The sequence below is a fragment of the Channa argus genome, chromosome 19, assembly GCF_033026475.1.
Source record: "Channa argus isolate prfri chromosome 19, Channa argus male v1.0, whole genome shotgun sequence".
Classification (NCBI taxonomy): Eukaryota; Metazoa; Chordata; class Actinopteri; order Anabantiformes; family Channidae; genus Channa; species Channa argus.
This window is the reverse complement of record NC_090215.1, coordinates 2,041,422-2,058,143: the sequence shown is the minus strand read 5'-3', so window position 1 is coordinate 2,058,143 and position 16,722 is coordinate 2,041,422. Positions and strand designations below refer to the sequence as shown.

Sequence of the window (16,722 nt, the reverse complement as noted above, 5' to 3'; positions counted from 1 at the left end):
TGTCTGTGTTTGTAAGCTTCAGATTAGAGCTCTGTTTATCAGTCCCTGTTAATTTACCCTTTTACTAGTGTGTCTTGATGTTGGTTATAGCTCTGTCTGACCCCGCGTGTACACAACCTTTAGTTCTGTCTGGTCTTGTTCCTGTCTGTTGGGTATTTGTGCACCTCCTTTTGTTTGGTTGCTATTTTGATGAGGTTTCCTTGCTCCCCTGACATAGTCACAATTTAAGTTGTCCTCGCTTTTGGTAGTTAAGTTTACGTTTGGATTTATTTTCTTTAGTTACTCTGTGTGCAATTCCTTGTCCTCCTTGTTGAGTAAGTATTATTTTTTATTTTTTTCTGTTGTGTTCACCCCCTTAATTCCTCATTATAAATACCCATTTACTTTGAACCTCCTCTTGCCGTCTCCTTAATTGGATCCTTGAGACCAAATTAACCTAAAACTTGTGACAGTGGAACCAGCTCCCAGTTCAGATTCAGGAAGCAGACACCCTCTCTACTTTTAAGTCTAGGCTCAAAACCTTCCTCTTTGATAAAGGTTATCGTTAGTTATAGTCATGCTGCTATAGGCTTAGACTGCTGGGGGACCCACCCCCCTTTCCTTCTCTTGTCAGTCTCTCCTCTTCTCCTCTTACTCCCCGTTTATATGCCACCACTTCATGACATTAAGTTTGTGTCTCTCTCTGCTGGTTGTGCTTCTCCCTCTCTCTGTCCCTTTCTGCAGGTGTCCCTGGCTTTGGATCTGTGTGTCTTCCAGCGTGCAGCTACTGGTCCTACCAACCTGCCCCATGTTTTGTTGTTGCTTTTTGTTGCTCTGTTCTTTTCACTCTCCACTTTCGACTCACCCCGACCGGTCAAGGCAGATGGCCGCCCACCCTGAGCCTGGGTCTGCTGAAGGTTTCTTCCATTAAAGAGTTTTTTTCTCTCCACTGTTGTCTATAGGCTTGCAAGGGGGACATGTTGGGCTTTCTTTATATATCTCTATACTCTTGACTTTATTATGTGAAGTGCCGTGAGATGACTGTTGTGAATTGGCGCTCTATAAATAAAGTTAAATTGAATTATTTGGCATTAACAGATAATGCTTCCAAATTTTTGGTGTACTGATTAAAAGTATATCTCTTGATTACTGTGATCATTTGTAGAGTAAACCCTATCAAAGTGCTATAGAAAACAAAACAAATACAAGCCAGAATAGACAGTTTGTTATTTATGAGTGGATAGAGTGGAAGTGAGGCAAATTCACATGGTCATAGCTCTAATCAAGTGCTTTCAATGCATAGCTGTTAAAAGTTGTTTTTCTTGTGTTTTTAGGTTTATCACACTGGTATTGGAGCTACAGACATGTAGACACATGCAATAGTGTACTGAGTCGAATTTCTAAGTCTTTGAGTGCGAATTCTATGCTAATTCCAAACTCCATCAAGATGTTAACTAACCTGCACATTAGCCGGGATGTTCCCTGGAGGTCTGCTAGCATCAATCTTGTTTACAATCAGAGTTCAAAAGTCACAGCTCTCTGATTGGCTGGAGGAACAGCGATGTGATCAGCTAATATTGCGTGTGGTTTTTTTCCCCCCTTCCCGCGGGAGGAAAGTTCAAAAAACCTCTGTGTGGCTAAAAGGATTTGTATTTACACGATGAGATCCACAAGATGATCAACTCGAGATCCAGAAATGGGGAAATCAAGATTTTTAGTTGCAAACAAGATTTGTGCTTGAAAGAGTGTCTTTCTTACAAATGTGATCTTGCACAAAGTACAAATTAAATTTCCAATGCATCTAAATTTGTGAATTATAAAATACAGATATGAATAATCATTTCACTAAATTAACTTCATGCATTGGTCACTATCACGAAAGCACACAGCTTCACGATGGACCAATGAGCAAACATTTGTATTGTCGTAGTGTCACACTGCAGCTATTTCAGATGACTTTTGAGGCTACAATTAAAAATATGTAAATAAAATTTGATCTTCAGATACAGTAAACTTGTCGGACAGTCAACAAAGACTATAAATCATTTGTCAGAATTCATGCTAGTATTCTAACAAGCTCTAAGCCCCACTGAGCCACCACATGCATCCAAAATCTAAATCTAGCAGCATAGTATTAAACAACCTACTCGTAAAATCTAATTCTTGAAAATATAGGAGAGGAATTTGTAAGAATGTACTGACACGATTTTCTTCCTGCAATGCCTTTTAGCCCATTAGCTTCTTATTGTATATGGTAATGTAACTATAAGTGTATCCAATCCCTGGTTAAATCAACCTGCTCCAAAGCATGAAGGGGTTACTACTGTTTGAAATTATGTTTTACAAATAACCACAAAGAAACACAAAATGACCAAATGATGTCTCTTTGAATCTCCAATAAGACAGAGGTCCACAGGATGGACTGCAGGTACAGTAGCTCTTAATTTGGACAGCAGTATCGGCCAGCAAATAGAACACTGTTGGTGGGGTTATGTCTTATGAAGAAGAGGAAGGGGTGGTCTGCGATGAAGGTGGCAGGAATTATTAAGGCACATGCAGTAATGGCGACAGCAGTGGCAGCAGCAGCCTCAGTTCCCTCCTCGTTGACCTCCACAAAAGCCTTGTGGATGACTTTTGACAGCACCAGGTCGTTTGTGGATGACATGCCTGTCAGCGGAGAGGAAAGAAGGTTTTAAATAAATACTTTCTGTGATAAATTACTTACGTTAGCTATGTATTCCACCATGTATCTCACCAGAAAAGTCACTCTTGGAGTCATCAAAAACATCCACCATGCCCATGCTTTTCAGGACTTCATTTAGGTCGTACTTTGCCTCCATCTTGAATCGAGGCAGCTTCACCTCGACCTCAGTGTGATGCATCTTGGCTGGATCAGTCCACTCCACAAATTTTTCATAGGTTAACTCCTTTTCCAGCTAGTGTGGAATATAAAATATAAGTCTCTTTAAAACTGTGCTTTTGTATATATGTATGTATATCAATGTGTCCTACCTTCTCCAAGCCTGTTGTATCATCCTCAATTTCATCGGGCAGGAAAATGATCATGCTCAGGTCTTGTCCTTTATAGGGCATCTCTAGGATCTGCACAGATTGACAGTATTCTGTTTTTTAGTTTCATGTTCATGTGTTTGAAATGAAGTCGTAACCTTGAATAGTACTAGTACTATACCTACAATATGATTTTCAAAACTGTCCATAGGTTTATATCAGTGTCAAAATGTAATAATTGGTTTTGCAGACCATAGTAAATTTGTCAACTAAATTTGATCAAACATTTCTCACAAAGTTCTGACATATAAAATTACATGCAAGTAGCCGTGGTGAAGAAAAACGATGGACATTACCTGGCAGGCAACATCAGGAATGGAGGCAAGAGGGAATTTACTTGTCTGGCACATCATTTTCACGGGTTTACTGTCATTCTGGAGACAGCAGACATGTTCAGTTGGTCACAATTGTTACCATAGAAGCCAAAGAGCATCTTTTAGAACCCAGTAAAAACACAGCAAACCGGAGTCTTACTGAAAACTCACACAACATTTCATGACATCAGTCTTGAAATAAGTACCCAGATCTTTCCTTTAAGTAAAAATTTCACAGTGTAGAAATACTCAATTAGAATTAAAAGTAATAGTAAATATGCAGATTGGTTCTTTTCAAAATACTGTGCCTTTACAATTGTGTTTGCACTTTGAATTGCATTAATTTGTACAATCAGTTTGATTGATTCATTGATTGATTGGTAAAGCTTGAGCTCATTGTAATTGTTTTTTAAACTGCTGTGTAACTTGTGATATGTTTTCTCTGTTCTTACTTACTGATCCAACTACAAATTAACTTCCAAATTCAGTCAATCTCCAAATTACAGTTTGAATTTCTTCTGAATTTCTCCATATCAGCATAGCTTTGTCTAAGAGCTTCCTGCATATGATCTCACAAACCCAGAATGGTGCTTTAGTCTCTGAGTGTTTCTCCATCCGGTGCTGCCTTTGTGCAGCGTTACCTTGTTGATCCTAAACTGGCCATCGACAGTAGACTCCTCGTTGAACTGTTTGTTCCATTTGCCTTTGAAGTAGATGGCATTGACCAGTACCAGCCTGGCCATGCTGTCCAACATACCCTGGGCCAGCATGTCCTTGATTTTACCTGGTATACAGTCGTGAGCAAAACAGGACAAACATGAGACAAAAACACTTCCTCTCATTAATGCCTGTTATGTATGGTCTCTATTGCTTAACTGGAAAAGCTTATTTTTAAGGCTGTAATGAACTTAAATGGTCTAAATAGCACTTTTCTACCTATTAGCTCCACTCAAAGCACTTTTCACTGCTTTCTTATTCACCCATTCACACACACATACACATACACACACACACTCATACACTCATATACTGATGGGGGAGTTGCTGTGCGGCTGGCCAACACTCACCGGGAGCATCTAAGTTGGGGGTCAGTGTCTTGCCCAAGGACACTTTGACATGTGACCAGAGGAATCAGGGATTGAACCAACAATCCCTGGTTCCCTGCTCTACCTTCCTGCGCCAAAATCCCCCAGTATTTATTAGAATTAGACATTTGCCCTGTTTTGTATAAATGGTATACTCAAGTGTGATAGACGTAAGGCTTCTTTAAGCTATAAATAAGAAACAAACAGGTGCAAGAACAAACTAAAAATCGATGTAGAAGGCAGGAAAAAAAAATGTGAATGGGAATGAGATAAAGGTGCTACATAAACAGACTGAACACTTTAGATCTGGCTTGGAAACTACAAGGGTTGACAAGAGTCTGAGACTGATTGCTGATTACTGGGAATCTAGTACATGTTAGAGCGGGTGGACACCAGGGCAGGGGAGAGGATGGGTGTGTGAGTAAACTAAAAGTGAGGGCAGAGAAGGCATGAAACCGATAATCGAAACAAAGTGCAAGATGTGAATCATGACAGTCTCTTTCTCAAGGTGCTTCGTTTGTGTGTGTCTGAGATCGTGGGCCACGGGTGGTGCCCATAAATTGGCCCGTTTGAACGAATATCTGCCACTAGCCTGGACAAGTCATAACTGCAGCCATCTTATGCTGTAGATGACAGCAGCCTCTCTCTTTCCACTACCCAGCTTTCTGATTGTGTCAGTTTGTGACTAGTTTCCATCTGAACCAAAAAATGGTTTATGTCAAAGCTTAATTTGCCCATAAAAACACCTATAGGTCAAAAGGAGTTAATGCAGGACATTGTTTGCTGACTTTGCATGTAGACACAACCCTTGAAGCCAACTTCTGTTGTTTTATCATGGTAGCTTTATGTGTTTAATATCTTTTGGGCATTGCTCATCTCCAAAGATTATAAATTGCAACCTTTTGGTTTTCAAATACTTTGCCTTCCTAGTTTTGCTCGGCATTGGGAGAAGTGGGAAAGCACATCATTTTGTGTCTAGTCTCCCTGGGACCAAAAGCATTTAACCAAATTATGCCTTTACAAACCTGAATATCAGAAAAGTTAGGACACTGTGTAAAATGTAAATAAAAAGAGAAAACAAAAAGTTCACGTCCTCCTTTGTCACATTTTTTAAATCATAATGCGCAAAATGTTTTTAGTGAGTGCCAGGCCTGGAATGCTCGTACTGCTGAGCCATGCAGTTGTAATATGTGGAGAATGTGGTCTGACATTGTGTTGCGAAAAAAAGCCATGTTGTCTCCAAAACTTGAAAATATACTTGTATAAGCACTAATGGTGCCATGACACAAGTTACCTATATTGTGTGCACCAATGCACTACGACCATGAAAAATCCTAATTTTGACTCATTGCCTGCCAATTGCCTCATTAGGTTATCGGATGTTCTACCAGCTGGGTTTTTTTTTTTCTCTTTTGAGACATATATAGTAGCATATATTTTCCAAAAGATAATGACATTTTTTCTTTCATTGTTGATATATTGTCCTACTATTATTTCCAACTAAAAATGCGTAGAAAGGGTTTGCAAATGATTGCATCCTCTTTTCATGAACTTTTTCCACGAAAACACGAAAATATTTGTAAAATATACATTTTCTCACCCGATCAAAAAGATAAATTAAACAGGAAGTAGAAACTGGAAATACGAAATGATTTATGTCTGTTGATTAGGCTACATAATCCCATAGCAACCTGTACACAAAACATAACACAGGAGCAAGAACTGTTTCCTCATAATTCACAGAGAAGTGAAGTTACAACACTAGTGGTTATGCAAATGTTTTAAACCCTGCAGTGACACAGTGGGTCTCATGAGATGAGAAAAGCTTGGAGTGTTTGGATTTGCACACTACTTCTGAGATCTTACCTTGTGTTTGCTTTTCCACCCAGCCATTGATGTTGACCCTGGCCTGCTCCGTGTTGGTTTTAAAGTCTACAGACTCCAGCTCAGCCTTGTAGTGCTTTTTGCATTTTGCTAAAAACTCCTGGAATCAGAAACAGCACATCTGCATTTCACTAACCAATTTATGATCAGTCAATCAATTACTTTTTAATTCATATTATTCATAGAATTTATGTGTATTATTGAGGTGATCATAAACATATTTCATAATCTAAATTATTTTAGCTTGGTCTTAGAAATCTACCTTATAATATATAATATTATATATAATTATATAATAAACTGGGCGTATGGTGTTTGATAAATGTGGGCATTTTAAGGTCAGTTGAGGGTCAGATGAAATAAATGGTGGGAGTTGTAAGTTCCAGTGTTGACCCATATTAATGACTAAAAGTCAGGATATTTCACCATACAAATAAAACTGGTGGTTAACAGTGTTAATTGTGTATGTTTTTGTATGTTACAGTATACTAAATAATGTCACTGTGATTTTATGTCTTTTTCTTTTTTTTTTTTTTGGTTAAAATTTAGTCTGCATCACTCTTAAAGTTCATGTTGCAACCACCACACACCCAATTACAGGGCTATAGTTTAGTCCCTTGTTGAGTTCATTCATTCACACACCTCAACAAACTGGTAGGATTTATCCCCATACAGTCTGCTGGCAACACTGAGGGAATAAGGAGCATCTGACTTGTTGAACCTGTTGAGCAGTTGGCCAAAGTGAACATGGACATCATCCAATTGCTGACAATCCTGAGGTTTTAGGCACTGCAAAGATCCAGGGAAAGCAAGTGTGTTAGAATAAAACCCTCATTCAGACTTAGTTGTTACTGTGTTGAGACCATAACTATCATGAAAAGCTCTTAATAGCGTCAAGGTAACTTTGCTTACGGTAAGTTAATCGACAAACCTATATTTTGTGATTTCACTTTCATCCAAAACTTCTATTTTGGTGGCACTTTACAGCTGAGTAATTATAGGATAATTGTGGGGTGATACCACAAAAATAACATGGTCTTATAGGGGTAATATCTAATTAAGGCATTAAGGGGTAACAGTTTGCCAATTAAATGCAAAAGGGTTCAAAGTAATATCATGACAATGACTAATAACAGGTAATAACTTTGTATAAGCAACAGAAATACTGTATTTTGGTGATGGGAAGCTAAATGACATAAGCAATATTACAAAAACAATACACCGAGAGCTAAAGTAATTAGTACCTGAAAACACAGTAAGTCATTTTGTGTTTTAAAGCCGTTTCATGTTAATTACACAGAAAGCGCTATACAGTTTGTCATTGACATAATATTTTTTTAATCTTCATTGCAAAAATATTAATTTCTCTTTCTAAGGCCCCTTCAGCTTTTGGAAAGACAAAACTATCAAATGAAAGACCATCACACTAATATTCAATTATCCATAAAAAGCTGAAAAAGCTTTTTCTTGGTGTGTCCAGATATTGAATTTCTTCTTAGCTGCCTACATCTGCTTGTTTTATCTTGTCGAGCATCACATTAAGGTTTAAGTTTCCAATAACTAAACTGTGGGAAATTATGCATGAAATACGCAGAAACCCAAAACTCAGGTTTCTTCCTCTGACACCACCCACTCTAACCATAAGTTACCCTCCATATTTTCTCTTTGTCACCACCTTTAGCAGATACTGCGGCAGCCTACTGGACTGTTGTATCTGTGTTCGCATTTGCATTCGTGTCTGCATCTGCGACTGCATGGCAGACGGCATTCCCGACTGCTTCTCAGTCTGCTGTCGGGCTTCTTCCTGATTTCCCTGCTGGGCCTCAGTCAAGTGGAGGACCTGGGGGCATCAAACAGGAGTTTCTCTTAACATAAAAATCTCTCACGCAAGTTCAATATTTTGTGTGCTCATGATGTGTGTGTGTGTGTGTGTGTGTGTGTGTGTGTGTGTGTGTGTGTGTGATAGGGTTAACCAGTAGATTGGAACTATCACTGCAAATTTATGCCAAAAATGATACATACAAAAAAGTCTCTGAAATTAGGTCAAAGTACAAAGGTTAAATTCACACAGTTAAACACTTTCACACCCAAAGACTTCCCAGTACAACACAGTGTGACCTGTGACCCTCCACTGAAGTGGATGGGATTAGGAGTCTTGCTCAAGGGCACACCAGTGCTGTTGATAAGGTAAATGCAGGCACTGCTGTTTCCAACCTGGATTCAATCCTTACTGACCAGGGAACTGAACTAGTGATGTTTCAATCACCAGCTTGTTTCATTAAGGACTTATATTCTTTCAGTAGCTTAACATAGTTTAAGAGCTTAACATGGAGATGTGTGTTAGTGACAGCAACACAAAGGTCTTCACTTCTAAACGTATTTGATTGTCATTTTTTAGTTCTCCTTATTTACTGTTATTTGAAAATTGAGACTCTCTGAAGGGCTGTGCAGAGTGTGGCAGATGGTAAAGTGTGAAGTTAAGCTGCATCGGAGCAAGAAGAGGCTGATTCCGAGTTTCACCTTAGCACTGCATTCTGAGCTTTACGTACTATATTTCATCGACTACTTTCGGAGAAATCTAGCTACTCCCTTTCCCGCAGTCCAGTCATTTCCAGTCCCAGATTCTTGCCATTTCAGAAAAGAAGAATGAGTAATCAGTAGCTGTCTAGACACTTTCTCCAACCACACCCCAATCTGACAATCAGTTATGTAGGTTAAAATTTTCCAGAGCAATTAATGTTCAGGCTACTTTATGCAAAACCTGGATTCTGTCTTCTCTCTTTGTCTCTAATATACTGCATCTACCTTCTTTGCTTTATTTTATATGAATAACGAATCACAACAACAAGATCCCTCTACTATCCATTAGGAATGTCAGTGTAACGGGCAATCAGCGCATGACAGAACTTGCAACCTGATCACACCCTTTTTCCTTTTTTCTTTTGATGTGGTAATACAATGGCAAACGTCCAACCACACCCACACTGTAATGCAGTGGCATGTGAAACCATGCCTATGTGCTAACATGATGACTGTAACTTCACTGTTGTTCGAGCTGTGTGCTTTAATGTGCACGTGCTTCACCTCTGACATCTGTGTGGCTGTGTCGCCTTTTGTCCCCAGCATCACCATAGACAGAGCTGAAGAGATGCTAAACGGAGAGTATAAGATGTTTGCCGTCTTGTCATTCTCACTCAGCCTTGTGGAAAAATCCAGACAGAAGCTGGTGTTGGCCTTAGAGAGGGGGCTTGATGAGGCCATTCTGCTTGATGGGAGGAAAAGACACATGTTAAAACTAGAAGTTAGCTTTAGAAATACAGTTAAACAACACGAAGAAGTAATATCCAGTCCAACTAATGTCAATCTTTGTCCTGGTATATTTTAATCCTTCTGGAGCATAATTAAACAATTAGAACACTTCTTCACTGGTGTTTTATGTAACAACTTAACACAGTTCTCCAACAACCTGCACTGCAACTCTTCACTTGTGAACAAATCCTCTGTAGAGGCAGGTATACACAGGCGTACACAATTCAAATTTATTGAATTCCACATCCCACAATTGCGCTCGTAACAAAATAATTCCGCAGTAAACGTTGATGTGACAACCAAATAATTCTACAGAACATGGCAGGAAACCATGTAGCTCCACAGCTACACACACAATTTTTTACTACAACCCTGTCTATTTCACATTTGAAATTCAGGTGAAATCTTTAGTTGACCCCTGGAATGTTATGTCTTGCATCATTAAATTTAAGGTACCAACGCTTGTACTTACTCACAGTTGTCTTCAAGTCAACCAGTGATCCACAATCTCTGACTAACAGGTAGAAGTATTGTCTTTGAACCATCTCTCTGTTACTTTAGAGGTTGACACACCCATACGCAAGCAGGTCTGGCAGCAGCTTGAGAAAGTGTTTTGGTTCACACCCATCAGTGAAAGATACCCACATTATGCTCTGGCTACAGTACATGCACTGTTGCCAGAGGGTGTGTTCTGCAGGGTGTGTGCAAGCCACAGACACTCGATATGAACCTCAGCAGAAAAAGTGGCGAGAAAGAGAATATGACATGACAGAAACATATAATTTGTCATTCATAGGACAAGATTCAAGCAACCTGTCAAGTAGTACAAACCAGCTTTAGCCTGATTGACTAAGCCTGACAGGAGAAAGACAATATTTGAAAAGCAGACTTTGGTGCAGGAAGGAAGAGCAGTTGTCCACCTATCCTGCAGTTGTCGGTTCGATCCCCGGCTCCTCCAGTCACATGTCAAAGTGTCCTCGAGCAAGATACTGAAACCCAACTTAGTTCTCTTTTGAGCAACTCGGTCTCGGCAGTATTGTAAGTGTTTTTAGTGTTTTTCCCATATTGTTTTTATTTTTATTTTTTGGCCATAAAGTTTCCTCTCATTCAGACACACTCACACACTGATGACCAGGGCTGGTGCTGGCCTGACCAGCTGGGGAGGAAACCACCAACCCTGCCATTTAATTCAATTTTCATTTCAGCTTTATTTGTACAGTGCCAATTCACAACAAAGTCATCTCAAGGCACTTTACATAATAAAGTCACTTTACATAATAAAGTCAAGACTATACAAGTATGTCGAGGAAACCCAACAATTCACCCTTGAACAAGCCCTAGGCAACAGTGGAGAGGAAAAACTCCCTTTAACGGAAGGAACCTCCAGCAGAACCAGGCTCAGGGTGGGCGGCCATCTGCCTTGACCAGTTGGGGTGAGTGGAAAGTGGAGAGAGAAAAGAAAAGAACAACAAAAAGCAACACACAGCCGTGGACACCTGCAGAAAGAGACAGAGAGAGAGAAGCACAACTATGGGAGAGAAAAGTGTTAACGTCCTGCATTGGTGGCAAATCAATGTACAGTGAGAAGAGAGAGGAGTGGAGCTCATTGCCCTTGAGTGGGTCACCACGGCTAGACCTCCATTCTGAGATTGAGGTGGTCTACTGGTATGATATGGTACTATGAGGTCTTTTATATATGATGGAGCTTGACGATTAAGAGCTTTGTATGTAAGGAGGAGGGTTTTAAATTCTATTTTAGATTTTATGGGAAGCCAATGGAAAAAAAGCTACTGAAGGAGAAATATGATCTGTCTCTAATTCCAGTCAGCACTCTTGCTGCAGCACTTTGGATTAATTGCAGGCTTTTTAGGAAGTTATTAGGAAAGTAGTGAATTACAGTAGTAACAATGAGAATGATGAGTGGACAACCTCTCTACTTCCTAAGCTACAGCTGCCTGACAGAAACACAGAGACAGACGAGGACAGGTAATAAGGCATTGTCCTCTGTGGAGTAGGTGTAGTCAGGAGTTAACATACACTTATTGACAGCACTGTGTTGGTGACAGTGGGTTTTAATAGTTTCTTCAGACTGTTTTTGTCAGGGGCAGAATTTTTTACTACTTTTTAATAGCATAGAAAAAATTCTAAAAGTTTGTTCACAGTTTAATTCATTTTGGGTTTTCTGAAATTAAAAAAGGCTCAAGCTTATACATTTAAAATTAGAAAAATCCTATATTGACAACTCTGTGCATATTTCTCCAGTGGTCAGGCTGCCGACAATCAGCGCTGGTGAGTCTGGCTCCGCTTTGGGGATAACGCTCAACTTGATTAGTTATTGAGATTTAGCCTGGGCTGGTGTCAGGCTAAATGAAATAGTGAAATAGTTTCCCCCAACTTGACCTTTTAGGTACTGGGTCCCCACAGGGTCAGTAGTGGCCATATGGTTCTGTAATAATTTGTAAAATCAGTTCATGCTGACACCACAGGTAATTCTTCAAAATATTTATTGTAAATCAGTAGATGAAAATAGTGTTGGGGCATGAAGCTGAGTAGTCAGACAGGAATGGATCATTATCACTGACTGCTGTCGGTGGTGCTGAGCAACACATCACCAAAACACATACAACACAGCAAACAGTCACTGTTCTACATGTAATGCATTTTATTATGCTAATTTTTTATTTTAATTTCATTTCTTAAATTGTTTTTATTTACTCTGTTTGAATTGAACATCTGTGAACGCGTGTGTGTATAAATGCTGTGCGCACGTAGTAAATGACATAAACTTGACCAGTAATCATGTTTTTAGGGTTAATAATTATTGAGTATCTCAGACTGAGATACTCAATAATTACTGTTTTTTATTTTAAAATCTTTTTTTTATATTTTGATTTTTTTATTTGATTTTAATTTGATTTTTATATATCCATAGTCCATTTAATATAAATGCTTTGCAGATTAATACTAGTTTAATCCAAATTAATACTATTTATAAAAGTAGCAAAATGCTGTAAACTTAACCAATTATCGTGCTGAATGACAACTATAGTAAAAAACAGCAGACAGATTTAAGGCAGCTGTCAAATCAATTTCTGGTATTTCTGTGTAAAATTATTACACCTTGTGATTATTAATATGATTTGTGAGAGTTACATCAATTTCAAGTTGTTGAAAACATGTGGTCAAAATTTTGGTGTGTTAAACATGGGAGTGACGTCATTGATTGGAACTCGGAATCAACCTGGGTGCAACAGAGTTTGCATGTTAGAATTGCTTGCGCAATATTAGAGCATAAAATTAATACATTCAAACCTTAAGAGTGTGAGTTTATCAACTGGAATATTAGAACCATTAGACAACATATTAGGTTTGGGACGGCTCATCTGGTATTTTGCGGTTGCTGTAAAGACTAAGGTCGTAAAACTAGAGCTGAGTCAGTCCCTGGAACCTGTACTGATGACGCCCCGAACAATCAATACAGGACGATCCTCCATCCACAAGGGGGCGTCTTGGGTCAATGATCAGCTGCTCTGTTCTCTTATGCTGCTCCCCAAGCTCCCCAAGACCCTTTTGATCATGCCTAGCTCACCATGTGCACACGCAATACATGCTGTCAACATTAAAAACAGGAACAAGAGACACATATCTTACTTTACTATTTATACTTGACTTCAAAAGTTGCAGATTTTAACTTTATTTTAATTCAATTTCTTAAAAGCTTTAAACTAACTGCAAAAGTTAACTCTTTAAAAGCGTCTGTCAAAAGACTAAATTCAAATGTAACTTTAAGTGAGTATGATAATAGAAAAATCTAAAGACCAACTTATATATCATTCACACTGTGTGTTTTGATGTGTTTGTGTTGTACTGCCAACATCTGTTTGGCTGTAAATGGCAACTTATATAGCAATTTTATCCAAAGTGCTTTACAATGTTGATTCCCATTCACACATACACACACACACACACACACACACACACTTATGGTGATGGCCATGCAAGGGGGCCTGAGCTACCAGGAGCGACTTGAGGTTCAGTGTCCTGCCCAAGGACACTTCAACACGTAGCTGGGAGCGGGGATCAAACCACTGACGCTGTGGATCATGGACAACTGCCTTACCAACTGAGCTACAGCTGCCTCTAGTCCCCAGCATCACAATAGCCAAAGCTAAAGAGATGGTGACCAGAGAGTAGAAGATGTTTGCAGGTTTGTCATGCTCACGCAGTTTTTTAGACAAATCCAGACGGTAGCTGTAGAGAAGACTTCTGCACAGAAGCAATTCTCATGATATAAAAAATGGCATATGTTTAAACTATGAGTTCTGAAATAATTAATAGGATATAAAAAATAAATGACATTAAGCAAATGTTTAAATGTTTAATGTTTAATGAAGATACAGATGATTTGAAGAATAGACAGTAATATACAGTATAGTAGTAGAATGTGTTCCCATGTATTTGTTGTATATGGTAACATTTGCAGACATGTGGTGTTGTATTTAATACCTAAGCATTGTTCTCCATGAACTACATCTATTTATTGCAGGGGACGCGTGAAGGCAAATCCCCATTCTTCTTACATTGCCATTGTTCGTTTAACTAACAGATATGTCACGGATATGATTTCAGTTTTTAAACAAAAGTCATGTCTCACCAAACAAATGTTTTGCTCATCACTGCTCAGCTGTTGCTGAGTGATCTGCAGCCTTTGAATAGAAGGTAGAAGTGCTGTGTTTAAACCATGTTGAGAAAGGTTTTTGTTTCACACCTATATTGATTACACAATGTGGGCGCGGATGGTTTTCTCTCTGCGTACGTCTCTCTCTGTGTTGCCCCTGAGATAGACTGGTGAGCTGGCCACTTTACTGGACTGCTTTTCTGCAGTGCGGTTGCTATGCTAGTGTAACTCTTGTCCCATACTTCTCATCCACTGCATTAAGAATTTCAACTCTTATTTTCTGGAAGGACGTTCACCTTACCAAAAGCAAAGTTCAACAAAGTCAGAAATTCATTTGTTTTTCTGTGTGGAGTTCGCATGTTCTCCTCGTGCTTGTATCAGTTTCCTCAAGATACTCCTGTTTCCTCCCACACACACAGAAAAAAATGGTTCTTAAATGGTTCTTCAGAAGCCTGCATGGTTCTTTGAAAATCCATGCAGGCTTAAAGAACCATTTTTAGAAAAGTTCTTTAAGCAACCATATAAAGTTCCTTAAAGAACCTGTTTTTGGCAGTTCTTTGAGGCACCTTTGAAGAACCATCTTCTGAAATGTTCTTAATGGCACCATTTATGGTGCCTCATAGAACTATTGTTGGATGGTTCTATGAGGCACTTTTAAGGGTTCTTCAGTGAACCACTGACAAAAAATGGTTCTTCAAAGAACCATCTTCTAAAAGGTTCTTTGTGGAACTAAAAATGGTTCTTCTATGGCATCAGTCTCAAGAACTATTTTTGGTTCCAGTTAGCACCTTTATTTTTCTGTGTGCAGTCCAAAGACATGAAAGTGTGTGTCTCTCTGTGTTGGCCCAGAGATAGAATGGAGACCTGTTCAAGGTGGACCCCACCTCCTGCCCGGCGACAGCCAGGACAGGCTCCAACCCCCACAACCCTATATAGGATAAGCAGCTATATAAATGGATGGAACTTCCACCATTACTGCTTACAGCTTCCCACAATACGTAGTTAACAATAAACTGTGGCTCGGAGCCTCAGGACAGTATCAGGATTAGAGAACAACTAATTTAGGGACCCAAACACAAAGACCACACACAGTGTGACAAGTAATTAATTTAAAGATCACTCAAATACTGGGCACATGAAAAGCAGCAAGTGGAAATAGGGGCTACTCAGTATGTGCTCAATCCAAAACCATACCTGCAAGCAGGATGAGCAAGTTATGGTAAAATAGCTACGGAAATAATTTTCTCCTGCTCTGGGTCGGGCAAAAAGTGCTGACAAGCCGTGCACCAGGAAGAAGCCCTTTGGGATGTCCAAAGCTACAGTATCAACATAGAGAGGAAATAAAGCACGAGCTGATTATGGTGTATCAAAACACATGCAAGGAGGCAGCAAACTTGTAGATGAGCACAGGCTAAACCGCTCTGGCAGGAAAGTGGCCTGGAAGAAGGACAACATGAGACACAAGCTCCAAAAACAAACTAAAATACAATACTAAAAATAATACTGATAATCAAATAAAAACTGAACTCTCTTGACAAAAAGGACTAAATCTAGGGATCATAAAGGTAGTAGCTTCAAACAAGATAGCTGTGTGTATAGTGCTGATAAAAAGAGAGAAATATGGCTTTATTTTTTCTGAAAAGAAAAACAAGAATGGGAATATGAACAATATGTCCAGCAAAGTTCTGTATATAGCAGCAGTTTGTCCACAAATCAGCATCAATACTAACACTCCCAAGTGGTTTAGCCATAACATGTAGCTAAGATACCAGGGTTACTTCAGTAATGGTAAAACAAGCTCATTCAATTCAATTCATCTTTATTTATATAGCGCCAATTTGCAACAAAGTCATCTCAGGGCACTTTACAGGACAAACTCAAGAAGATACAGATATGTAGAGAAAACCCAACAAATCCCCCTTTGAGCAAGTCACAGACAACAGTGGAGAGAAAAAACTCTCCTTAATGGAAGAAACCTAAAAACAGAACCAGGCTCACAACCAGGCTCATCTGCCTTGACCGGTTGGGGTTAGTGGAAAAAAGGAAAGAGCAACAAAAATCAACAACAAAACACGGGGCAGGTTGGTAGGACCAGTAGCTGCACACTGGAAAACACACAGCTCCAAAGCCGGGGACACCTGCAGAAAGGGACAGAGAGAGGGGGACAGAAGACACAAAGTTAATGTTCTGCAGTGTTAAGCCTAAACTTACAGTATAATGATCTTGATAAACAAACCAGCCTCTTTGAAAAAAGTAATACTATGATGTTGATCATAGTTATAGTGGATGTCAGAAGATGACTGTTAACTTATGGTATAACAGGAAGAGACAGAAGAGGAGGCTCAGCTAAGCAAAAAGATGCAGGCACAGAGACAGATAGGATGAAGAAATACATAGTATGTTT

The 16,722-nt window shown here is 39.2% G+C and overlaps 1 protein-coding gene across 3 annotated transcripts; it reads right to left on the bottom strand.

The window, feature by feature from the left end:
• Nucleotides 1-1,196: 1,196 nt before the first annotated feature.
• LOC137104923 (leukocyte elastase inhibitor-like) lies at nt 1,197-10,269 on the bottom strand. Of its 3 annotated transcripts, none has more exons than XM_067486804.1 (10): nt 10,113-10,269; nt 9,416-9,593; nt 8,007-8,171; nt 6,974-7,120; nt 6,314-6,431; nt 4,004-4,146; nt 3,345-3,422; nt 2,992-3,081; nt 2,735-2,915; nt 1,197-2,646 (listed from the first exon to the last, which is right to left on the bottom strand). In XM_067486804.1, exons 2-10 carry the CDS (start codon nt 9,590-9,592, stop codon nt 2,420-2,422), a joined length of 1,326 nt encoding a protein of 441 aa, XP_067342905.1. In that variant the 5' UTR covers nt 9,593; nt 10,113-10,269; the 3' UTR covers nt 1,197-2,419. The 3 variants fall into 3 exon arrangements, with proteins under 3 accessions (XP_067342905.1, XP_067342906.1, XP_067342907.1); XM_067486805.1 differs by having other exon boundaries at nt 9,416-9,596; nt 10,113-10,254; XM_067486806.1 differs by having other exon boundaries at nt 10,117-10,254.
• Between the last annotated feature and the right edge of the window lie 6,453 nt (nt 10,270-16,722).